General features: G+C 38.7%; 1 protein-coding gene across 2 annotated transcripts; it reads left to right on the top strand.

Annotated features, from left to right (window-relative positions):
* The first annotated feature begins 12,834 nt into the window (after positions 1-12,834).
* On the top strand, positions 12,835-19,235 carry LOC113691045 (thymidine kinase a-like). 2 transcript variants are annotated; one of them, XM_027209222.2, is made up of 5 exons: positions 12,853-13,500; positions 14,320-14,842; positions 18,023-18,167; positions 18,439-18,560; positions 18,723-19,235. In XM_027209222.2, exons 2-5 carry the CDS (start codon positions 14,523-14,525, stop codon positions 18,976-18,978), a joined length of 843 nt encoding a protein of 280 aa, XP_027065023.1. In that variant the 5' UTR covers positions 12,853-13,500; positions 14,320-14,522; the 3' UTR covers positions 18,979-19,235. The 2 variants fall into 2 exon arrangements, with proteins under 2 accessions (XP_071906536.1, XP_027065023.1); XM_072050435.1 differs by lacking the exons at positions 18,023-18,167; positions 18,439-18,560; positions 18,723-19,235 and adding an exon at positions 15,407-16,903 and having other exon boundaries at positions 12,835-13,500.
* The last annotated feature ends 218 nt before the right edge of the window (positions 19,236-19,453 follow it).

The raw sequence follows: 19,453 nt of genomic DNA, 5'->3' as shown, positions 1-19,453 counted from the left end.
GTGGGGCTAAGTCACGCAGCTAGCTTTGGCTAGGATGAGGGAGTGCCTTAGGCTTTGCCTTTGCCTTCTCCCTTATCAAATGTGACCCCCGATCCCTTTTTCTGGTTACGTAGATTTAAGAGTTCTTAAAAAGGGGTTTGTTTACTTTGTTTTTTCAAAAAATTCATTTTTTGGGTGACTTGGTACATCCTAACTCCATACCAAGTGGCGACTCCATTTTTCATGCAAAAAACCCTTTTTGAACTCTGTTTGGCCAAATCGTCGCATTTTCAAGTCCCACGGCCTTTTATTTTCATTTTTCACACACGTTCACATACACACTACTTTCACACACACTAATCGAAAGTGGGGCGCGACAGTGTGGCGACTCCACTGGGGACTTCCTTAGTGGGTCCAAGTATTTGATTTAGCTATTCTTTTTCTTTTTCTACCCTTTTGATGCATAGCATTTGGATATTAGGGTTGCATTTTTCATTTTAGGACTTTTTGCCTCGCGCGCTTATCAAATTATTCCCTCACTTGCGTATGTATGATTGGTTGATTGGGTGTATGTTGTACTTGTTTTATCTCGCGCTTTGCATTGCATTGGGTGGGGGGACATTACCCTGGAGCCTCGCGTTGGTTCTCGATCCCTCCCCTCCAAACGAGCACTAGCATACGTGCATACGCTTTAATTATTTTTACCCCTCATTTTTTTCTTTTAGTGGCTTGTCACGCCACTCCACCCTATTAGGATTAGGCGACCCACTTGGACGTGTGATCACGACACGATGTGTGTGTAGCATGATCCGATGGGTCACTCAATCTTTCGCTTTAAGCTTTGGGTTGATAGCCTTTAACTTTTAGTCGAAAATTGAGGATTTTTGATAGATTCACTCAAACACGTAGCCGTGACACGATGTGTGCGTAGCGGTGTTTAGGGAATCGCTCGAGCCACCGACGAAGAACCTTGGGATTGATGACCCTTGGTTTCCAAGTCTGAAGGCTCGGGGACCTGAGCTTATCGAATCTAGATGCATTAGCGAACCCCAGCCTCATGCATCCATATTAGAATTGCCTAGGGTAGAGTCGACCTTACCCTATTAGGGACACCATTCACAAGGGGAGGGATCCCACCCCCTTTCCTTATATATCTTTGTTACTTTTTATATTATCTAAATTGTCCAACGTGTTATGTGGTTATGTGTTGAACTAACTTTCCTTGTCTCTTGTCTTTTGCATTCACAAACGTTAAGAAATAAGAGGTCTGGCACGATCCTCTTTTAGGACCTACCCTTATAGATAGGTTATTGCACGTTTAGAAATTTCGGTATATTTCATTCGTAAATTAATAATGGCATGTCATTTTTAGGCTTACCCTGGCGTATAAAGGGCTCCTTAGAGCACGTTTTTCTTTAAATTGCATGTTTTTATCGCTTTAATAAACTGGCATCATGCATTAAACCTTAGAAGGGAATGCCATTTAGGGGATCCCGTGTTAGGAATAAGTCACCTTGTGTCTCGGATACTTAATCCAAGGAGACTTGCACGTTTACATTTTGTACCATCCAAAGGGGTAGTGCACAAGGTAAGGTAGGATCCGATTATTTTCATAGAGCGATCTTTGGAATATGAGCGTCTAATAATCACTTTTTAGCCATTTTATAAAAATTGGTAAAAATCCCTTGCGTAAAGGACATTAATTTGAAGACATTTACCAATATTTCCTCACTGTTGAGACAATAAACAAATTGAGGCCAAAATTTGATTTTAGAAAGCTCATAGACTAGTGCATCTCAATAATTTTGAAATCACCAATGGCCGGACAATTCAATCAATCCATTTTGCCAATTCATTCATTTTAAGACAATATAGTCGATTTTGAGTAAATCGTCGGTTCCGTTCAATTTTATTTGACCAGTTTACCCTTTTTCGGGTGATCTAGTCAATTTTGAATAAATCATCCGATCTATTTGACCGATTTGCCTAGTTTTAGGGCAATATGGTCGGTTTTTGAATAAATTATCCTTTCACTCGATCGATTTGATCAATTGATTTCATTCAATTCATTTGATTAGTTTAATTCATTTTTAGGGTTATTCATTCAATTTTCAATAAATAATCCAATTTCATTCAATGATTTGACCATTTTACCCCTTTTGACACATCATTCGTCGATCAAAGTAAGCAATCTATTCGGACTTTATCCTCATTCTTTAGGGCGAATGTTTCTTCTCACTCCAAATTGGCCAAATTTTTCAAATCATTTTTCACTCAATCAATTGATCGGATCCGTCAGGTATGGTATAGTGCCTACCCTAAAGGATTGCATTTTCATGCTAGGCCTACCCTTGGCATAAAAGGGCTCCCCCATAGGACATGCATACCGATTTTACAATTTTGCTTACTAATTCTGGGTATTTTTCTTTTATTTTTTCCCATTCCCCCTGCATTCATAAAAATATTTCAATAAGGTGAAAATATCTTTCTATATCTGATAAAGTTTGAAAATTACAAGTATTACTTGATTCTTAGGCAGGTCCTACAAAGTGAATGCGAAAATTTATCTGAAAGCGCTCGTGCAAAACATCTAAGGGATTTCATTGCTCAAAGAAAAGGGGGATATGTGTATACATGTGCAAAGGAGTTTTGTAGAATTTTTCTCATATGTATTGCTTTTAAAATTTTCAAACATTGGCAATAATGAAGCTTTTGTTCAGACAATTATTTGTTTTGTATAATACTCGTGTACATTTCATTCTTTATTGAGCTCATTAAGAGATTTCATGATGAAGTTTAAGAAATAAGACCGAATTGAGAGTTTTTTCAACCTCCAGCCTGAAAATTCGCAAGTGTATGCTTTTTAAAATCCTTGTGTACACTAGATTGGTGATCTGAGCTACACAATAAGAGTGCTCAAGATTGAAATAGGTCGCTCAAAAGGCCCTATGAGATACCTTTTCTTTTTCACAGTACAATTCATATTTTTGCCCACTTCACTTAACCCCAAAAATAAAATCAGTCACATTGATTGATAAATTGGGGCAACTTTTGCTTGAAAATGTTCAAGGTGTCTAATCCGGTTCAATCACATCTAAGTGAAAGCAAAAATGTGCATTATTCTTGTTTGTTTTGAAAATTGGGAATGACACTTCGAGCATTCGTTTCACTACCTATTCAGATTTTTATCATTTGCTCTCCCATTTGAGCCTATAAAAGAATAATTTCGTTCCAAATAAACGTCTTGATGATCACTACTCTTCATTGGAAAATTTTTAAATATCAAAAAGGGGAATGAATTATCAATGACCATTTCGTTACTTTGGTTGTCATGAGGTGTAAGAATGATACTTTGGCCATCGTTTCTACAACCTAAACACTATTTATCCCTTGCATCCTCATTTGAGCCAAAATTGGAGGTTCTTTTCAAAGCATCTATGATCGCACCCCACATTGGGGAGGGAGATTGAAAAATTTTTCAAAAAAGAGAAAAGCAAAAATGCTAAAAGAAAAGAAAAGAGGGAATCATAAATTGGAGAAATTTGAATCTATCTGGGCTTCAATTTTGGAAAAAGGAAAAAGGAAGGGTTTTGTCCGTCGAACCACTTATGGAGAGTCTTCCTCAGTCAATTAATTCAGATATATGCCAGAAATTTCCCATTAATGAAAGTTTCCTTTCAGAGTTATTGTAAGGAACAGAATAAAAGTCAGGCCCTCTTCTTTTTCCAATCAAACATTCTATCCCTAGTTATCCCTTTTGAACCTTCAGAATAAATTCTTTCGTTTGGCAACCCCTGAGAATCGCAAACCCCACACTGGAACAAGTTTGAGTTGAAAGGGAAAAATTTCAAGAAGTGAAAAAGTGAAAAGCCACAAAATCAAAAGACAAAAGAAGAAAAGAGAACCTCAGTTCACAAATAAACTGTGGCAAATTCAAAGAATGGCAGAAGGCCGAAAAATCAAAAGAAGAAACAAAATGAAAGAGAAAAAGCCTCAATTGAGCATAAACTGGGGCAAATTCTGATTTAACACTAAAATAGGGTTGACGCAACAATGCGATCTCAGATTTTTCAAAACGCTTTTGAAATCCGCTTTCAAACCTTAACTTTTCTAAATACCCCACCAGACCCCATTACAAAAGCCGAAAGTCCTGACTTCTGTTTTTTGCAATGGCCCTGTCAAGAAAATTTTTTATGTCGAAAAATTTTAGCTGTATTTCTGAATTGCCTGGGTATGGCGTTGACGCTACTCACCATGTGAAAATCCACCAAATTGAGGGAAAGGAAAAAGAGGCAAAAAGCAAAGCAAGAAAAGTAAATGCAAGAAAATGCAGAAAAATTCGACGCTGAAGTCCCTGGTGAATGATGAGAAGAATACAAACAGATTCTGAGATCTTTGAGTTCAGAATAGGGGCAATTTTGAAAAAATGCGATCTTCAAAGCAATGTCCTTGAAAGACTTATCCTTCAACTATCGTTTCAAGCCACATTACAAGCTAATAAAGTCCATCGTTGACTTATTCCTTCATGACAATCCAAAGTGAGGATTATACTCGTAAGAAATCCATCAATCATTTGTGATCATGGGGGTATAACCAATTTTCACAGGTTTAGCTATCGCTTCTACCCATATTGTTGCAAGCCTATAAAGCTTATACATCGACTAAGTTTTTCTTAAGAAATAAGGGTGACAAACTCTTTGCTTTCACTAAGATGTGGTATTGAAGGAATTACATACAATTTGGGCATAAGAATAAAAACAAGTCCCGACTTCTCATTTTCCTTAGCCACTTCCAAATCAGAAATAATGCCCTACTTGATTGGTCCTGAAAGATGAGCCAATAAGAGGTGGTGACCCATTACCCAAAGCATCGATGCTAAAGTGAGGAAGAAATCTTTTGTAATTTGGCATTATTTTGAGAAATTCATCATGAAATTTTCTGTATGAGTTAAGCAAGACGTTCCATTTTCTTCACACTATATAGAAAACACAGTTTCTTACTTTGTTCAAATAAATGGAGAGGCATCCAAATCAATTTTTACAATCAAATGGGCCCACACTGGGGCAAATTTTTGTTATGAGAATTTGTGAGAATAAGCCCACACAGGGGCAAATATTTTTGTAGTCCAATTGAGGATTTCGTCCAAGAATCAAAATAATGCATTTTTCAAATCAATCACGCTGTTTCTTTTCACAAAAATTTGAGTGCATGTCATATTTTGGTAAGCCCCTGTGCAGGTATTCATAGTTGAAATCGACGAAAAAGCATCTGGTGATGTGGGAGGCCGATGCCGAAGAAAGAGAAGAAAGAATGGAAAAGGGCCCTACACTTGGGGCAAATTATTTTTGAAAAATTTCTCTCAAAAAAAATCAGAAAAATTCAAAAGTCAAAAATCAAGTTCAAATTCTTGTTTCTTGGAAAATCAAATTTAATTGCTTGTTTCTTGGCAAACCAAATTCAATTTCTTGACCAATTGGATGGCAGGACTGGGTTTTATTCCATTGACCATTCGCAAAAGCACGTTGGGCCTGGATTTGGTGCCGCCAACATCGCAAAGTTCACGTTGGGCCTGGACTTGGTGCCGCCAACTTCACAAAGTTCACGTTGGGCCAGGATTTAGTGCCGCCAACATTCACAACATCACGTTGGGCCAGGATTTCGTGCCGCCAACATTCCAAATATCAAGTTGGACCTGGACTTTATGCCGCCAACATTCCAAACATCACGTTGGGCCTGGACTTGGTGCCGCCAACTTCACAAAGTTCACGTTGGGCCAGGATTTAGTGCCGCCAACATTCACAATATCACGTTGGGCTTGGATTTCGTGCCGCCAACATTCCAAATATTAAGTTGGGCCTGGATTTAGTGCCGCCAACATTCACAACATCACGTTGGGCCTGGACTTGGTGCCGCCAACATCGCAAAGTTCACGTTGGGCCTGGACTTGGTGCCGCCAACTTCACAAAGTTCACGTTGGGTCTGAATTTAGTGCCGCCAACATTCACAACATCACGTTGGGCCTGGATTTCGTGCCGCCAACATTCCAAATATCAAGTTGGGCCTGGACTTGGTGCCGCCAACTTCACAAAATTCACGTTGGATCAGGATTTAGTGCCGCCAACATTCACAACATCACGTTGGGCCTGGATTTCGTGCCGCCAACATTCCAAATATCAAGTTGGGCCTGGACTTTGTGCCGCCAACATTCCAAACATCACGTTGGGCCTGGACTTGGTGCCGCCAACTTCACAAAGTTCACGTTGGGCCTGGATTTAGTGCTGCCAACATTCACAACATCACGTTGGGCCTGGATTTCGTGCCGCCAACATTCCAAATATCGAGTTGGGCCTGGATTTAGTGCAGCCAACATTCACAACATCACGTTGGGCCTGGACTTGGTGCCGCCAAGTGAACTTTCCTGGACTTGGTGCCGCCAACTTCACAAAGTTCACGTTGGGCCTGGATTTCATGCCGCCAACATTCCAAACATCCCGTTGGGCCTGGATTTCGTGCCGCCAATATTCCAAATATCAAGTTGGGTCTGGATTTTGTGCCGCCAACATTCCAAACATCACGTTAGGCCTGGATTTCGTGCCGCCAACATTCCAACATCACGTTGGGCCTGGATTTCGTGCCGCCAACATTTCAAACATCATGTTGGGCCTGGACTTTGTGCCGCCAACATTCCAAATATCAAGTTGGGTGCTGCCAACATCTCAAAGATCCCGTTGGGCCTGGACTTTATGCCGCCAACATCCCGATTGGGCTTGGATTTTGTGCAACTAAGGCAGGCTCGGGTTTAATCCCACTGATCAATTCATCATACTGGGGCAAATTTTGAAAAGATTCTCTCAAAAGATCAGAAAAAGAGAAAAATCAAAAAAAATCAAAAAATCAAAAATCAAAAAAAATCAAAAAATCAAAAAATCAAAAGTCAAAAAATCAAAAAATCAAAAATCAAATCAAGTTCATCACGGCAGGCTCGGGTTTGATCCCACTGTCCGATTGTCAAGACATTTCATTTTCACAGCCACTGGAGCGTGAGGTTAGTCCCGCCATTGAGCATTTCATTTTCATTGCCGCTGGAGCGTGAGGTTAGTCCCGTCAGTGTGCATTTCATTTTCATTGCCGCTAGCCGTAGGTCAGTCCCACTAGTGTGCATTTCATTTTCATTGCCGCTAGCCGTGGGTCAGTCCCACTAGCGTGCGTCCCATGATTTTCGTTTTATTCGGATCAGTCCCGTTTTAAATTCCAGTTCGGGTCAGTCCCGTTTAAATTTCTGTTCGGGTCAGTCCCGTTTAAATTTCTGTTCGGGTCAGTCCCGTTTTAAATTCCTGTTCGGGTCAGTCCCGTTTACATTTCTGTTCGGGTCAGTCCCGTTTAAATTTCTGTTCGGATCAGTCCCGTTTTAAATTCCTGTTCGGGTCAGCCCCGTTTTAAATTCCTGTTCGGGTCAGTCCCGTTTACATTTCTGTTCGGGTCAGTCCCGTTTAAATTCCTGTTCGGGTCAGTCCCGTTTTAAATTTCTTGTTCGGGTCAGTCCCGTTTTAAATTCCTGTTCGAGCCAGTCCCGTTTTAAATTCTTGTTCGGGTCAGTCCCGTTTTAAATTTCGTGTAGGGGTCAGTCCCCATTTCTAAAGCGTCCATTGTTCGAGACGTTTTCGCCGCCAAATAACACAGGTGAGTATTTGGTGTCTACTTCTTTGTCTCAAATTTTTCCAAAACTCAAACAAAGAGGGGCAAACTGTAGACACCAAAATTTTAGTGTAATTTGCATTTACTATTTTTGTCTTAATTTTTATTTGTCGTGTTAAGTTTTATTCACTTTTTAGTTTTTAGTTTTTTAGTTTTCATTTTATTATTTTTATTTGTAAGTTTTTAGCATAGAATTTCTCGAAAAAAAAAAGAAAGAGGAAAAATGATGATGAAAAATAAAAAAAAAAAAAGAAAATGGAATTTGCATTTTGTTGTTTTTAGTTTATTTATTTTTATCCAATGTTAATTAAGTTATTTTTGTTATTTATTTTTATTATCAATTTTGTTTTAAATCTCAAAAAAAATATATACGCGACTTGCAAGCTGCGTATTGTCGCAGCTTGCAAGGAAGGACTGGGCAGCTCCTTTAGCTGCAATTTTGGGAAAGATGGCTGGGAGTTTAGGGTTGAGGTCCTATATAAATAGAAAACAGCAGCTGCAAGAGAGGAAAAAGTGTGGAGGAACGGCAAAAGAAAAATCAGGAGAGTTTTATGACGGCTGGAGTCTTGGGAGATAGAGAGAAAAAGGGAGGTTCTTTGGGGGCGGCTGAGAGGATCTGGAAAGGGGGGCTGATGAAATAAGAGTGAGGCAGCTGTGGGGGTAGAGAGGAAAAAACAGAAAGGCTACGGAGAGTTTCTGAGGAAAGAAACCGAGAGGAAGAGAGGTTGAGAGGAGGTTTTGAACGAGCAAGGGGGGAATCTGCGGGCGACGGCTGGAAATGGAGAGAAGAGAGTAAACAGCGGCTGGGATTTTGAGAGCTAAGGAGAGAGAATTTTTGACGACTAAGGAACCAGAAACCAGAAAGAGTAGAGGGAGTGGAGTGACGGTGGAAAAATCTAGAGCAAGAGAGAGAGCTAAGGGTTGGCGACGGCTGAAGAGGGAGCTAGAGAGGGAAGGCTGGCTGGAAATTCTGGAGAAGCAAGAAGGGTTTCGTGAGGACTGAGTAGCAGAACGCAGAGGGATATTCACAAAGAGAGAGCGGAGAAGGGTGATGGAGGCGGTCACTGCTCGTCGCAGCTGTTGCGGCAGCCGCAAACCACCACTTCGGCCATCTCCACCGTCTCTAGCCGTCGTTTAAGAAAAAGTAAGCAGGTCGAGCTTTCTTCCACCCATCAACAACGACCCATGGCGAGATCTGAAAAATTCGAGCCAGGTTCCTGAAGTTTTCTGCAGCAAGATTGATGGCCAGATTCCAATATTGGAACATGTTTTTCATGAGTTTTCCCACATTCCTTTGAGGCCCAAAGCAGTTGAAAGGTATCCCATGTTGTTTTTTTTCCTCATCTATTCCTGAAAATGTAGCAAGCATGCCAAAATACTGCTTCATTTGCTCTTGCTGTTTGCATCTTTCTTGCTGTTTTCATACAGAAATTTCCTCCATGTCTCCTTGTGATTATATGTAATCTTTGAGTAAATAAGATTTGGAAGTCGTTAGAAGTTGCGTTATAACTCCATTTTTGCTTCGAAACCTGGGATGGAAAAATTTTGCTGGAACTGACCCGAAAGAAAGTTTTGGAAGGTTTTTGAAGTTGCGGGCATCTTTCAGATTTTTGCATGCCTGTCTCCTCTTAACTTTCACGTTAATTTTGTGGTCAAAGCAGAAATAATGCTACATGGATCTGTTACTTTGGCCTAAGATGACGTTGGTTGAGCCGTTAGTAATGTTCGGATAGAAAAATTGCACCAGAAACCATGAGAGCTGTAATGAAAAAAAATTGCCGCAAACTTCATTTTGCTTGTTGAGTGTTGTGAATTGTGTGAAGGGTTTGATTTGCATGTTGATGTGGATGTTTGATGTTCGAATCATAGTTGATTTACTTACTCCTGCATCAAATGTCATGTCGCAAGCTTTACAAAAAAAAATTTGCAGACGATTGAATAGCGAGTTGTCGAACCATTTTTGCATAGATGTTTTTCCAGAATTGTTCACGATACTTTTCTAAGTTTTTCTTGTTTGTTTGGACATCGAAGTTACGGGTTGTATTACGTACTTTGAAACTTGGATGTTGGGGCCTTGTTTAAGTTTTTCTGGTTGCCAATAAGCTGCGAAAATTCTGGAAATAGAAGTCAGCTATGAGGAAGTGAGATGCTTCGTAAACTTTGCAGCAAAGGATAATGAAGTTTCCGAATCTTTGTCTGCATTTTCAGATTTTCCATGATTTTATGACTAAGTTACTGGCTTGTTGAAGTTTGTATTTGCTTTGGGTTTAATGTCAAGGCTTTGCTTGGTCGGCTGGTATGTTAGTTGCATTATGATTTCATTTATTTGAGAAGCTCGGTATATTGTAGCAAGCTTTCTTTTCTGTTGTAGTAGTTTTCCTTGCTACATTTGCACGAAAATTTCAGGAAAATGAGCGTCTTTTGCTGCCTGTTTGGATGCTGAAGTGGTGTGTTTTGTTTAGCTTCAAACTATGATTTTGGTCTATCTTCGAGCCAAGCTGCATCTTTAAGTCCGAAATCTGAGAAGGAAACGGAAATGCAGCAAGTTTCATCTTTGTTTGTTGCAGAATGCTTCTCACGTCTTTGCATGAAGATTGCATGAAATAACTTTCTAAAATCACACTTTGACCCCCCAAGTTCCCCTTCGTTTCACTATGACCCAACTATTTGAATAATTTCATCAATTTGATCCTTCGCAGTTTTGATTTTTGCAACTTCATTGTTTGTTTGCTTTAATTAATTACTATATTTTGTTTAATTGCATTTAATTCGTGACTTTAGGGGCTTTTTGATCAAATGAGCTTGGTGTTGCACATTTCTTTTAATTTTTCTTAATTAAAGTGGTACCTTGACTTTTTTATTGTTTTGAAGCCATTTTTCCTTCATTTGATCATCATTGCAAGGAAGGTATAATTTCTTTTCCCTTTTTGGCTCTCCTACGTGATCCAACGTGCAAAGTGAAAATTGCATGTCTACTTCGCTTTCCTTGCCTTTCCTTAATTCCTTTCATTTATTTCATTTACTTTTGCTTTTATTTAAGTTATTCTTCATGGGGTATGTGTACACCTCTTGGCTTGTAATAGATAGGGCTTGGCGAGCATTCTTGTCCATTCTTCCCCTTCCCCTTTTGTTTTAGTTAGCGAATGTAATAGGCTCATTAGCTTGGTTGCATGCCTTTGTTGTTATGTGTTAATTTGCTTTATTAGGTTCTTGCATCTAGTTGAGCATGCTAAGTGTTACGTGCTACGTGTTTATGAGTGTTTGGCATGTCTACTTGTTTTCTATAGTCGTAGATGAATATGATGGATGAATGCACGTCACCACACTAGTCCAACGCTAGTTGTGGCTCATTGTCCGTTTCCACTAGTCCAACGCTAGTAGGAATTCATAGAAAGGGCTAGTCCAACGATAGACCCAATAGGCCGTCTCCTTTCGTTAGTGCATACTTGCATGTTCACTACATTTCATGCATTTTTCTTAGTTTTCTATCATTTGGCATGCCCCTCCAACCCTTTTCCCCATCATTCTAGGCTTTTGCATCTTCATGCTAGTTATAGGGTACATTTGCTTGAAAAGTCCCCTTTTGATAAGGGAAACGAGCGAGTGTGGCTACAAAATAGCCTTAGCACGCTAGTTCTTCCTTCTAATCCAAGGGAAAATCAAAGTCGTAAAGTTAGGAGTCCTTCCCGTGCCCGACTTGATGCATTCCCTTAGGGTCATACACTTGCATTCTTTTTATATCACCTCCTCACTCTCTTATCCACATTTTCTCACTATTTATATCATTCTCAATGCAAATGCCATGTTTACACATTTTTCCTCTTGTCATTTATTTTTTCTACCTCACAAATTGCACCCAATTGCACTTATATGTATCTACTATCATACTTTCATCCATTTGCACACAAACACCTTTATTTTCTCAATTTGCATACACGCACTTGTCTTACATTCGCACACATGCACGTTCTCTTACATTTTCACACTTGCATTCATATTTGAGTCTTCATTTGCATCATTCGCGACCTCTATGAGGACTTTCCTTATTGGCCACCACAATTCATGTGGTTGGGACCAAAAGCTTTATAAGAAACATTTTAGATTTAGGATTGCATTTTTCTTTCCTTTTCGCATCCATTAGTCATATCCAACATGCGATACATACTTTGGGTAGAAAAATTAGGAAAAGTGGGGTAAGTCACGCAACTAGCTTTGGCTAGGATGAGGGAGTGCCTTAGGTTTTGCCTTTGCCTTCTCCCTTATCAAATGTGACCCCCGATCCCTTTTTCTGGTTACGTAGACCTAAGAGTTCTTAAAAAGGGGTTTGTTTACTTTGTTTTTTCAAAAAATTCATTTTTTGGGTGACTTGGTACATCCTAACTCCATACCAAGTGGCGACTCCATTTTTCATGCAAAAAAATCCTTTTTGAACTCTGTTTGGCCAAATCGTCGCATTTCAAGTCCCACGGCCTTTTATTTTCATTTTTCACACACGTTCACATACACACTACTTTCACACACACTAATCGAAAGTGGGGCGCGACAGTGCATCATGGGTCCCCCGTATTATTTTGTTATTTATCAGTCGGCCTAGCTAAGTGATGATGGTATGTTTATTGGACAAATCGGTTTGACAATTTCATTCCATTCAAAATTACCAGCAGCAGCTAACCTCGTCTCGTTGCATTTTAATTCCCCCCGTTCCCGCGCTATTTCCCGCCCCACCCCGCTTCCCCTGTGAGGGCACTCGTGAGATTAAAAAAATTTTATTATAATTAAATTTGAGCAAATAATCAAGTACTAAAATATCAACATATCACCAAATTATTATTCATTGTAACTTCATAATTGAAACTCATAAAAATAATTAAACAAAAGTTATTTGAATATAATCTAATATGATAAAACAAATATAACTAAAATAATCAAATTCTCACTTTTGATACAAATATAATCACTAAATTATTATTGTATTTTTTTTAGAAAAAGTATTATTGTATTAAGTGGAATTAAGAATTTAACATAAATATATTAATAAATTTAACATAAATAATTAATAATTTTTATTAATAGATATATATAATTAATAGTATAATTGATAATATCATTATATATATAATTATGTACATATATATATTTTCAAACGGGTGGTGATGAAGGGGGGGAGTATATTTCCCCCTGCCCAACCCCCCGCGGATGCCAGCCGCCGTTGCCATCCCTAGCAGCAGCTGCACGGCGGCAGGCACATAGAAAAGGAGCTTTCAATTCCGGGGATTGGGCAAAATGCAAGAGCGAGGGAGCGAAAGCGAAAGTCGGCCTCTCTCTCTCTCGGTCTCGAGGGGAGCAATTGAACCTACCTGGCTACGTTCGTTGTACTATACTGCCACTACGCTCTCTCTCTCTCTCACACACACAAAAACACACAAAGTCATAAGCTTCAAATTCCATAAATTTGGTCAGAGACAAAATTTAGCAGCAGTTCAGCTCAGCGGCACATTGCTTCTTTTTTATTTTTTTTCTCTTTTATTTTCTTTGGCAATGCGGAGATTCGTAGCCGACAAAACCAGAAATCTCATCAGGAGAGCTTCCTCTTGTTCCCCCACTTGCCCAGTATCCACCCGTCCTCATCACCCTCCTTCCCTTCTTTCTCAACCTACATCATCACCTTTTTCCTCCTCTTCTCCTTCCCATCCATCGTCTATTACTAGTCCCCTGCGTTTCTTGACCGCCGCTGCTCTCCATCCCCTCTCTTTCCCTGCTTCTCCTAACTCCATGGCTTGCAATTATTCAACCACCCCTGTTACTTTTCAATCCGTCAATCCAAAGGTATCCTTCTTTCAACACCCCCCCCCCCTTTTTGGCATTTATTTTCTGATTTCCCTTGTTACTTTTTTTGCTATTCTTCGCTATTTCATTGCTTCTGTAAAATTTATAATACTACCTTTTATTTCTTTGTTCTGAATCTGGGGTTTACCCATTTTCTCGTTTAAAATAACTCGTCACACTTTTGACTTTCGACTTTCGTTGGAATTTGGTATTTCGGGCCTCGTTTTGAGATGCTTGATCATGTATCCTTTTCAAATTGGCTGTGGGTCCGACTTAATGTTCTTTGTGTGTTTTATTCTGGATCACTTTTTCCGGCAATTGTATTTTGAATGAATGTATAAAAACGGAGATGAAATAGTGGACTATTAAGTGGTAGTTTGATCTCTCCTGACTCTCAATCCATGTGCTTATTTGATATGTGCTCACTTTGAATTAACAATACGTTATCTCCTGTAAGTGACTTGGGTACGGCTAAACCCACTCCATTTGGTCATCAATAGCTTGTGAGCAACTTGGGTTTAGCTTATCTGGTTTTGTCTTGGATTTTCAAGCTTATTGATCTTTTGGAGAGGAAGACGAAAAGGTGATTGTTATTACCTAGAGCATCTTGCTGATCTCGTAACTAGACTTTCAATGTTAATTTTTGAGGTTGTTTATAGTAATAACAACTTACATTAAATAAAAATATTTTAAAAAATTAATAAATAACTATATTTTTTTAATTGAAAAGTGAATTACAATTTGAAATAGACGAAAAAGAAAAATAAGGATATCAAAGTGGAATGGAGAGAGCACTAATCATTTCTTTCTTGCAATTAGGTGATTGATTTTTATTAGACAAGTAGCTTACAACTTTACAAGTTCGCAAATTCCCAAACTTCAAAGCCCAAAGCCTAGATCAAAAGTCCAAAGCCCAGAATCTTTTCCCAAAACCCCCGTCAAAGTAAAACCAAGCCATCCCTTCCCCTCCACTCCAGCTCCACTCCTGAGAAACAATCCACCAAATTCAACAGTTTTCCCAGATGCTGATGATTTCAAGAATCAAATGGGTTCTCCAAAATCCCCTTTTTTTGCACCACCACCCCATCAAAAACCCATCTTTTCTCCTAAAAACACCAACAAGAAATCCTCGTTTTTTTGCCGTTAAACCCTTGTTAAACCCTCAACCTAGTCATCAGCAACATCATCACCATTGTCAGATGCGAGGCTTGAAATCAGAAGCTACTTCTGCTGCTGCTGCTGCTTCTTCTTCCGGTGAAATTCACGTGATTGTGGGGCCCATGTTTGCTGGAAAAACTTCCACTCTTCTCAGGAGGATTAAGACCGAGAGCAGCAATGGAAGGTAAAGTTCCCCCTTTCTTTCGTTTTTGTTTTTCTTTCTCTTTTTAGTTTCGTAGTTGTTTTGCTAATTACCATTTCTTGATTAGCATTGCTTTTATTCTTAATAATCCTGCATTTTTTTTGTTTGTTGGCTTTTTAGTGGAAACTGAATTCTCTGACGTATAAAACTTGATAAATTTCTGTATTAGTACAGTAAAAATATGCATTTTCTTTTAAATTTCCTTTTTGTTTATAACTTGTACTAATGCATGCGGTTTCCGTGCTGAGAATGAATACAAGTTTTTCCATGAGAGTAAATTTTCCAGTGAAGACTGTGTGTCAATCAGTGAATGTTTTTATGTATCATAAATGACTAAAGGCTAAAGTTTTGTCTTTTGTAAGACTCTTGGAGGGGTTTTCAAAAAAGAACTTGAGCATATTATGTGATTGTAATTACTAATTACTGGTATTAATACAATTGGAATGAATAAATTTTTCCACGTCTTGTTCCTCTTCTTTGAAGAAGAACAAGCGAACTAGAGTTGTTCTTGCGGTCAGATTGAATCATCATTGATGACATTCCCAGTTTTCAGGCCGATGCTAGAGAGATTGCCCTTCAGTTGGATAAGAGTTTGAAGGATCTCTGTTTTTCAGGAAGAGTAGTGGAAGCTGTTCGGATGTTATGCCATGCACGGGTTCAAGTAGAATCGGAAACTTATTCTCTTCTTTTGCAAGACTGTATCTTCAGGAAAGATTATAGTTTGGGAAAAAAAATCCATTGGCAAATGATAATCATTGGATGTGTTCCCAATGAATATCTAAATGTTAAATTGTTGATTTTATATGCAAAGGCAGGAGATCTTAATCTAGCCCATATTCTTTTTGACAAGTTACAAATGAAAAGCTTGGTCTCATGGAATTCGATGATTGCAGGCTATGTGCAGATAGGGTTGGAAGAGGTGGGTTTGAGCATGTTCCATAAGATGAGAAAAAATGGTTTGATACCAGACCACTATTCCTTTGCATCAGTCTTTAGGGCTTGTGCTTCTTTAGCAATCCTGGAACAGGGCAGGCAAGCCCATGCTTTGTGGATCAAGTGTCAAATTAGTGGAAACCTTGTAGTTAATAGTGCTCTCATGGATATGTATTTCAAGTGTAGTAGTCTCTCTGAAGGGCATATTGTATTTGAGAAGTTTTTAGATAGACATATTGTTACCTGGTCGGCTTTGATATCTGGTTATGGACAACATGGAAGAGTGGTAGAGGTTATAGAATCCTTTCATAGGATGTTAGATGAAGGTTTTAGACCCAACCATGTTACATTTCTTGCAGTTCTTTCTGCTTGTAGCCATGGAGGATTGGTGAACAAAGGCTGGGAATACTTTACCTCAATGACTAGAGATTATGGAATTCAGCCAAAGGGAAAACATTATGCAGCAATGGTTGATCTGTTAGGGCGTGCTGGTAGGTTAGCAGATGCTTATGAGTTTGTCGTGAATTCACCTTGTAAGGAACACCCTGTTGTATGGGGTGCTTTACTTGGAGCTTGTAAGAATCATGGAAATATGGACTTGGCAAAGATTGCTGCGAAGAACTTCTTTAAGTTGGAACCTGGAAGTGCTGGAAAGTATGTTGTCTTATCAAATGCTTATGCTTCTTTTGGTTTGTGGGATAATGTAGCTGAGATTAGGAGTGTGATGAATGAATCTGGGATGAGGAAGGAGCCTGGTTATAGCATGATTGAAATTCAAAGGGAGGCTCACTTTTTCTTTATGGAGCATAATATTCATGAGAAAACGGAGGAGTTGCATCAGTTAATTGAAGATCTGACTTGTGTTCTAAAAGATATGGGGTATGCTCCTGATGTAAGTAAATAGTAGACAGGATTAAAGTTTGAGCTATTCAGTTGTCTATGCAGCTAATGCTATGGTTGGATGCTGCTTTTTAGGAGGGTAGAACTCCTGAAAGCTTTAAATTCTTGGACTGTACTTCTTCCTCAGTGTCATGCATGCTATTCTTTTGTAATTAGAGAAGGAGATAAACATTTCTATGGTCATTATATTTCCTCTAATGGTTAGGAAAAGACCTATATGTCAAATCTGTTGGAAAGATTCAGAGTGACTTTGCGATTGCATTATATTAAGGGCCTTTTGGAGATTGATTAAATATATTCAGATTATATTGAGGTGATGCTGGAAGTTGTTTAGGAGTCAAGCGTCACAGTGGATGTCTGAACTTTTTAAGCAGAGGTTTATGGATTGAATGTATTGGAGTTAAATAGAAACTGACACTTGGTAAGTCATGTCCATTGAAATGCCATTTCTTCTACTTGAGTTCTTTATGTGCTTTTGATTCTGTGAGTGCTTAAGGCTTCTTAGGAAATTAGACAATTTGATCTATTGCAATTTTTAGTTACCATTTTTATGGTCAATTATCGGGTCAATGCAACATTTATAACTCCGATTCCATCTGTTTAATTAGTTGAAGGCTCTTATCTGGTGTCTAACAATCTAAAGTTCTAGAATCCTCCTACTCCCAATGTATCATTGATGGTTTGTTAAACAGATTCTCTATTGCCTGTGATGCTGATTTCAGTTGAGTGACTCTCTTATTATCTTCAATTTATAGGCCATGAAACTGTTATCTGATTCCTTGCTGGAACAATATGAAGAGGAAATTGACACGTTCTGTTGGCCTTTTGATAAAAGAAGTAAGAAAATTCCTTACATCTGATTATTGTCCATGTAAGAAAATATTGAAATAAACATGATAGAAATTGAATTAAGCTTCATTTGATTAAAAATTTTTAAGTAAATGGTCACCTTTAATTGTTTTGTGTTTTTTTTTGGGCAGGGGTTTAGGAGTGTTTTTTGGGGGGGGGGGGGGGGGGGGGGGGGGGGTTGGTATGGGTTTGGTTCTAGACCAATTATCTATTTGGTGATTTGTTTTATTCTTTTGGTATTATGCTGGTAGCACTGCCATCAAGGTTGGCATTGGAGATCATGTTTTCAATTACTATAATAAATTATATATCCAAGAATCTCCTTTACACAAAACTGTTTCTGGAAATAGATTAGAACTTGATGCTGATTTAGTTAATTTTTCATTGTTGCTTTTCCTGTTTGAAACTGTACCATCTGGACAGAAATGTAGACATGACCTCTGTTTATCTTGTCCTTTTCTAATTAGTATCTTTATGCAGAAGTGTTGCAGTTATAAAATCTGATAAGGACACTAGATATGCATTGGATTTAATTGTTACACATGATGGAGAAAAATTGCCATGCTGGCCATTGGCAAATCTTTCATCATTCAGACAAAAGCTTGGTAGTGAGGCATATGATAAGGTATGCCTTGTTGAAATTGACCTTGTAGTTGAGAAGTAGTGCTGCGTCTTGGTCTGGTTTCAACTGCCTGGGCACGCATATGATATTTGGTTTGCCATATACTATTTTGCTAGAATGCTAAATGGCGACATTTTGTTTGGGTCAACCAAGATGGATGCTACACGTTTTACAAGGAACATAGAACTCTTCATAATTTTGCATTGTACCATTATGGCAGTCCTATTTTGCAGTGCATCAGTACCCTTAGTAGTTGCTATTACCATGATTACAGCTAGACGTTATTGGTATAGACGAGGCACAATTTTTTGAAGACCTTTATGATTTCTGCCGTGAAGCTGCTGACCTCGATGGGAAGACTGTGATTGTTGCTGGATTGGATGGTGACTATCTAAGGTATTACTAAATATTGCATGTGGGTCCATCTAGTCATCCTGTCTAGTTTTGGTGGATGCTTCTTTTTCTTGTGGATTCAGGCATTATTTAAACATGTTAAATTTGGTTTTCTGATGGCTGGAAGTTTCTTCCTTTTCTGACATCCCCTCTTTTGTTGTTCAGGAGGAGTTTTGGGTCTGTGCTTCAAGTTATACCCCTGGCGGACTCTGTAACCAAGTTAAATGCTCGGTGTGAGCTCTGTGGTAGACAAGCTTTCTTTACATTGAGAAAGACAGAGGAGACTGAAACAGAACTAATCGCTGGGGCTGAAGTGTACATGCCCGTGTGTCGAAAACACTATGTGAGCGGACAAGTGGTCAAAGAAGCTGCAAAGACTGTGTTAGAATCTCAAAGGGTTCAATGTGGTGCAGTTGTGTAGTTGTGTACGACATAGTAGGAAATCTGGCTTCTCATATCTCAGGCCAGAAATTTGGCATTTGCTCCCTAGATGTCTGAGGCCAGAAATTGTAGAATTGGTATATCCTTGTCTGAATATATCAAAGCTCAGTGGTCTTACAAAGCAATAGCTAGATTTAAATAGGTGATTTTTGCTCCTCAGATGTCTCTATTTTTATAAGGACATGTACCTTGTCTAAGTTACTGATGAATTGTATTAATGCATGATTTTGCCCTCTCCTTTTGTGTGCTATGAATGTTGAAATGCGGAAATGAGGCTGCTTGTGCTGGACAATAATCAGACTATGATTTATCCTTCTCGAGTTACTTAAATATATGCTTGCATATTTTTATTTCTGAATTTCGATGTCTTGTTACTTTATAATAACTTGTCCTATATTATGCTAATTCTTGTTTATGTTCTATTTTTTCCTTTTTCAGTGAGTAACAAAGAATCT

This window comes from Coffea arabica, chromosome 5c (genome assembly GCF_036785885.1).
Source record: "Coffea arabica cultivar ET-39 chromosome 5c, Coffea Arabica ET-39 HiFi, whole genome shotgun sequence".
In the NCBI taxonomy this organism is placed as follows: domain Eukaryota; kingdom Viridiplantae; phylum Streptophyta; class Magnoliopsida; order Gentianales; family Rubiaceae; genus Coffea; species Coffea arabica.
The sequence above is the reverse complement of the archived record's forward strand: the minus strand, read 5'-3'. Positions and strand labels throughout refer to the sequence as shown.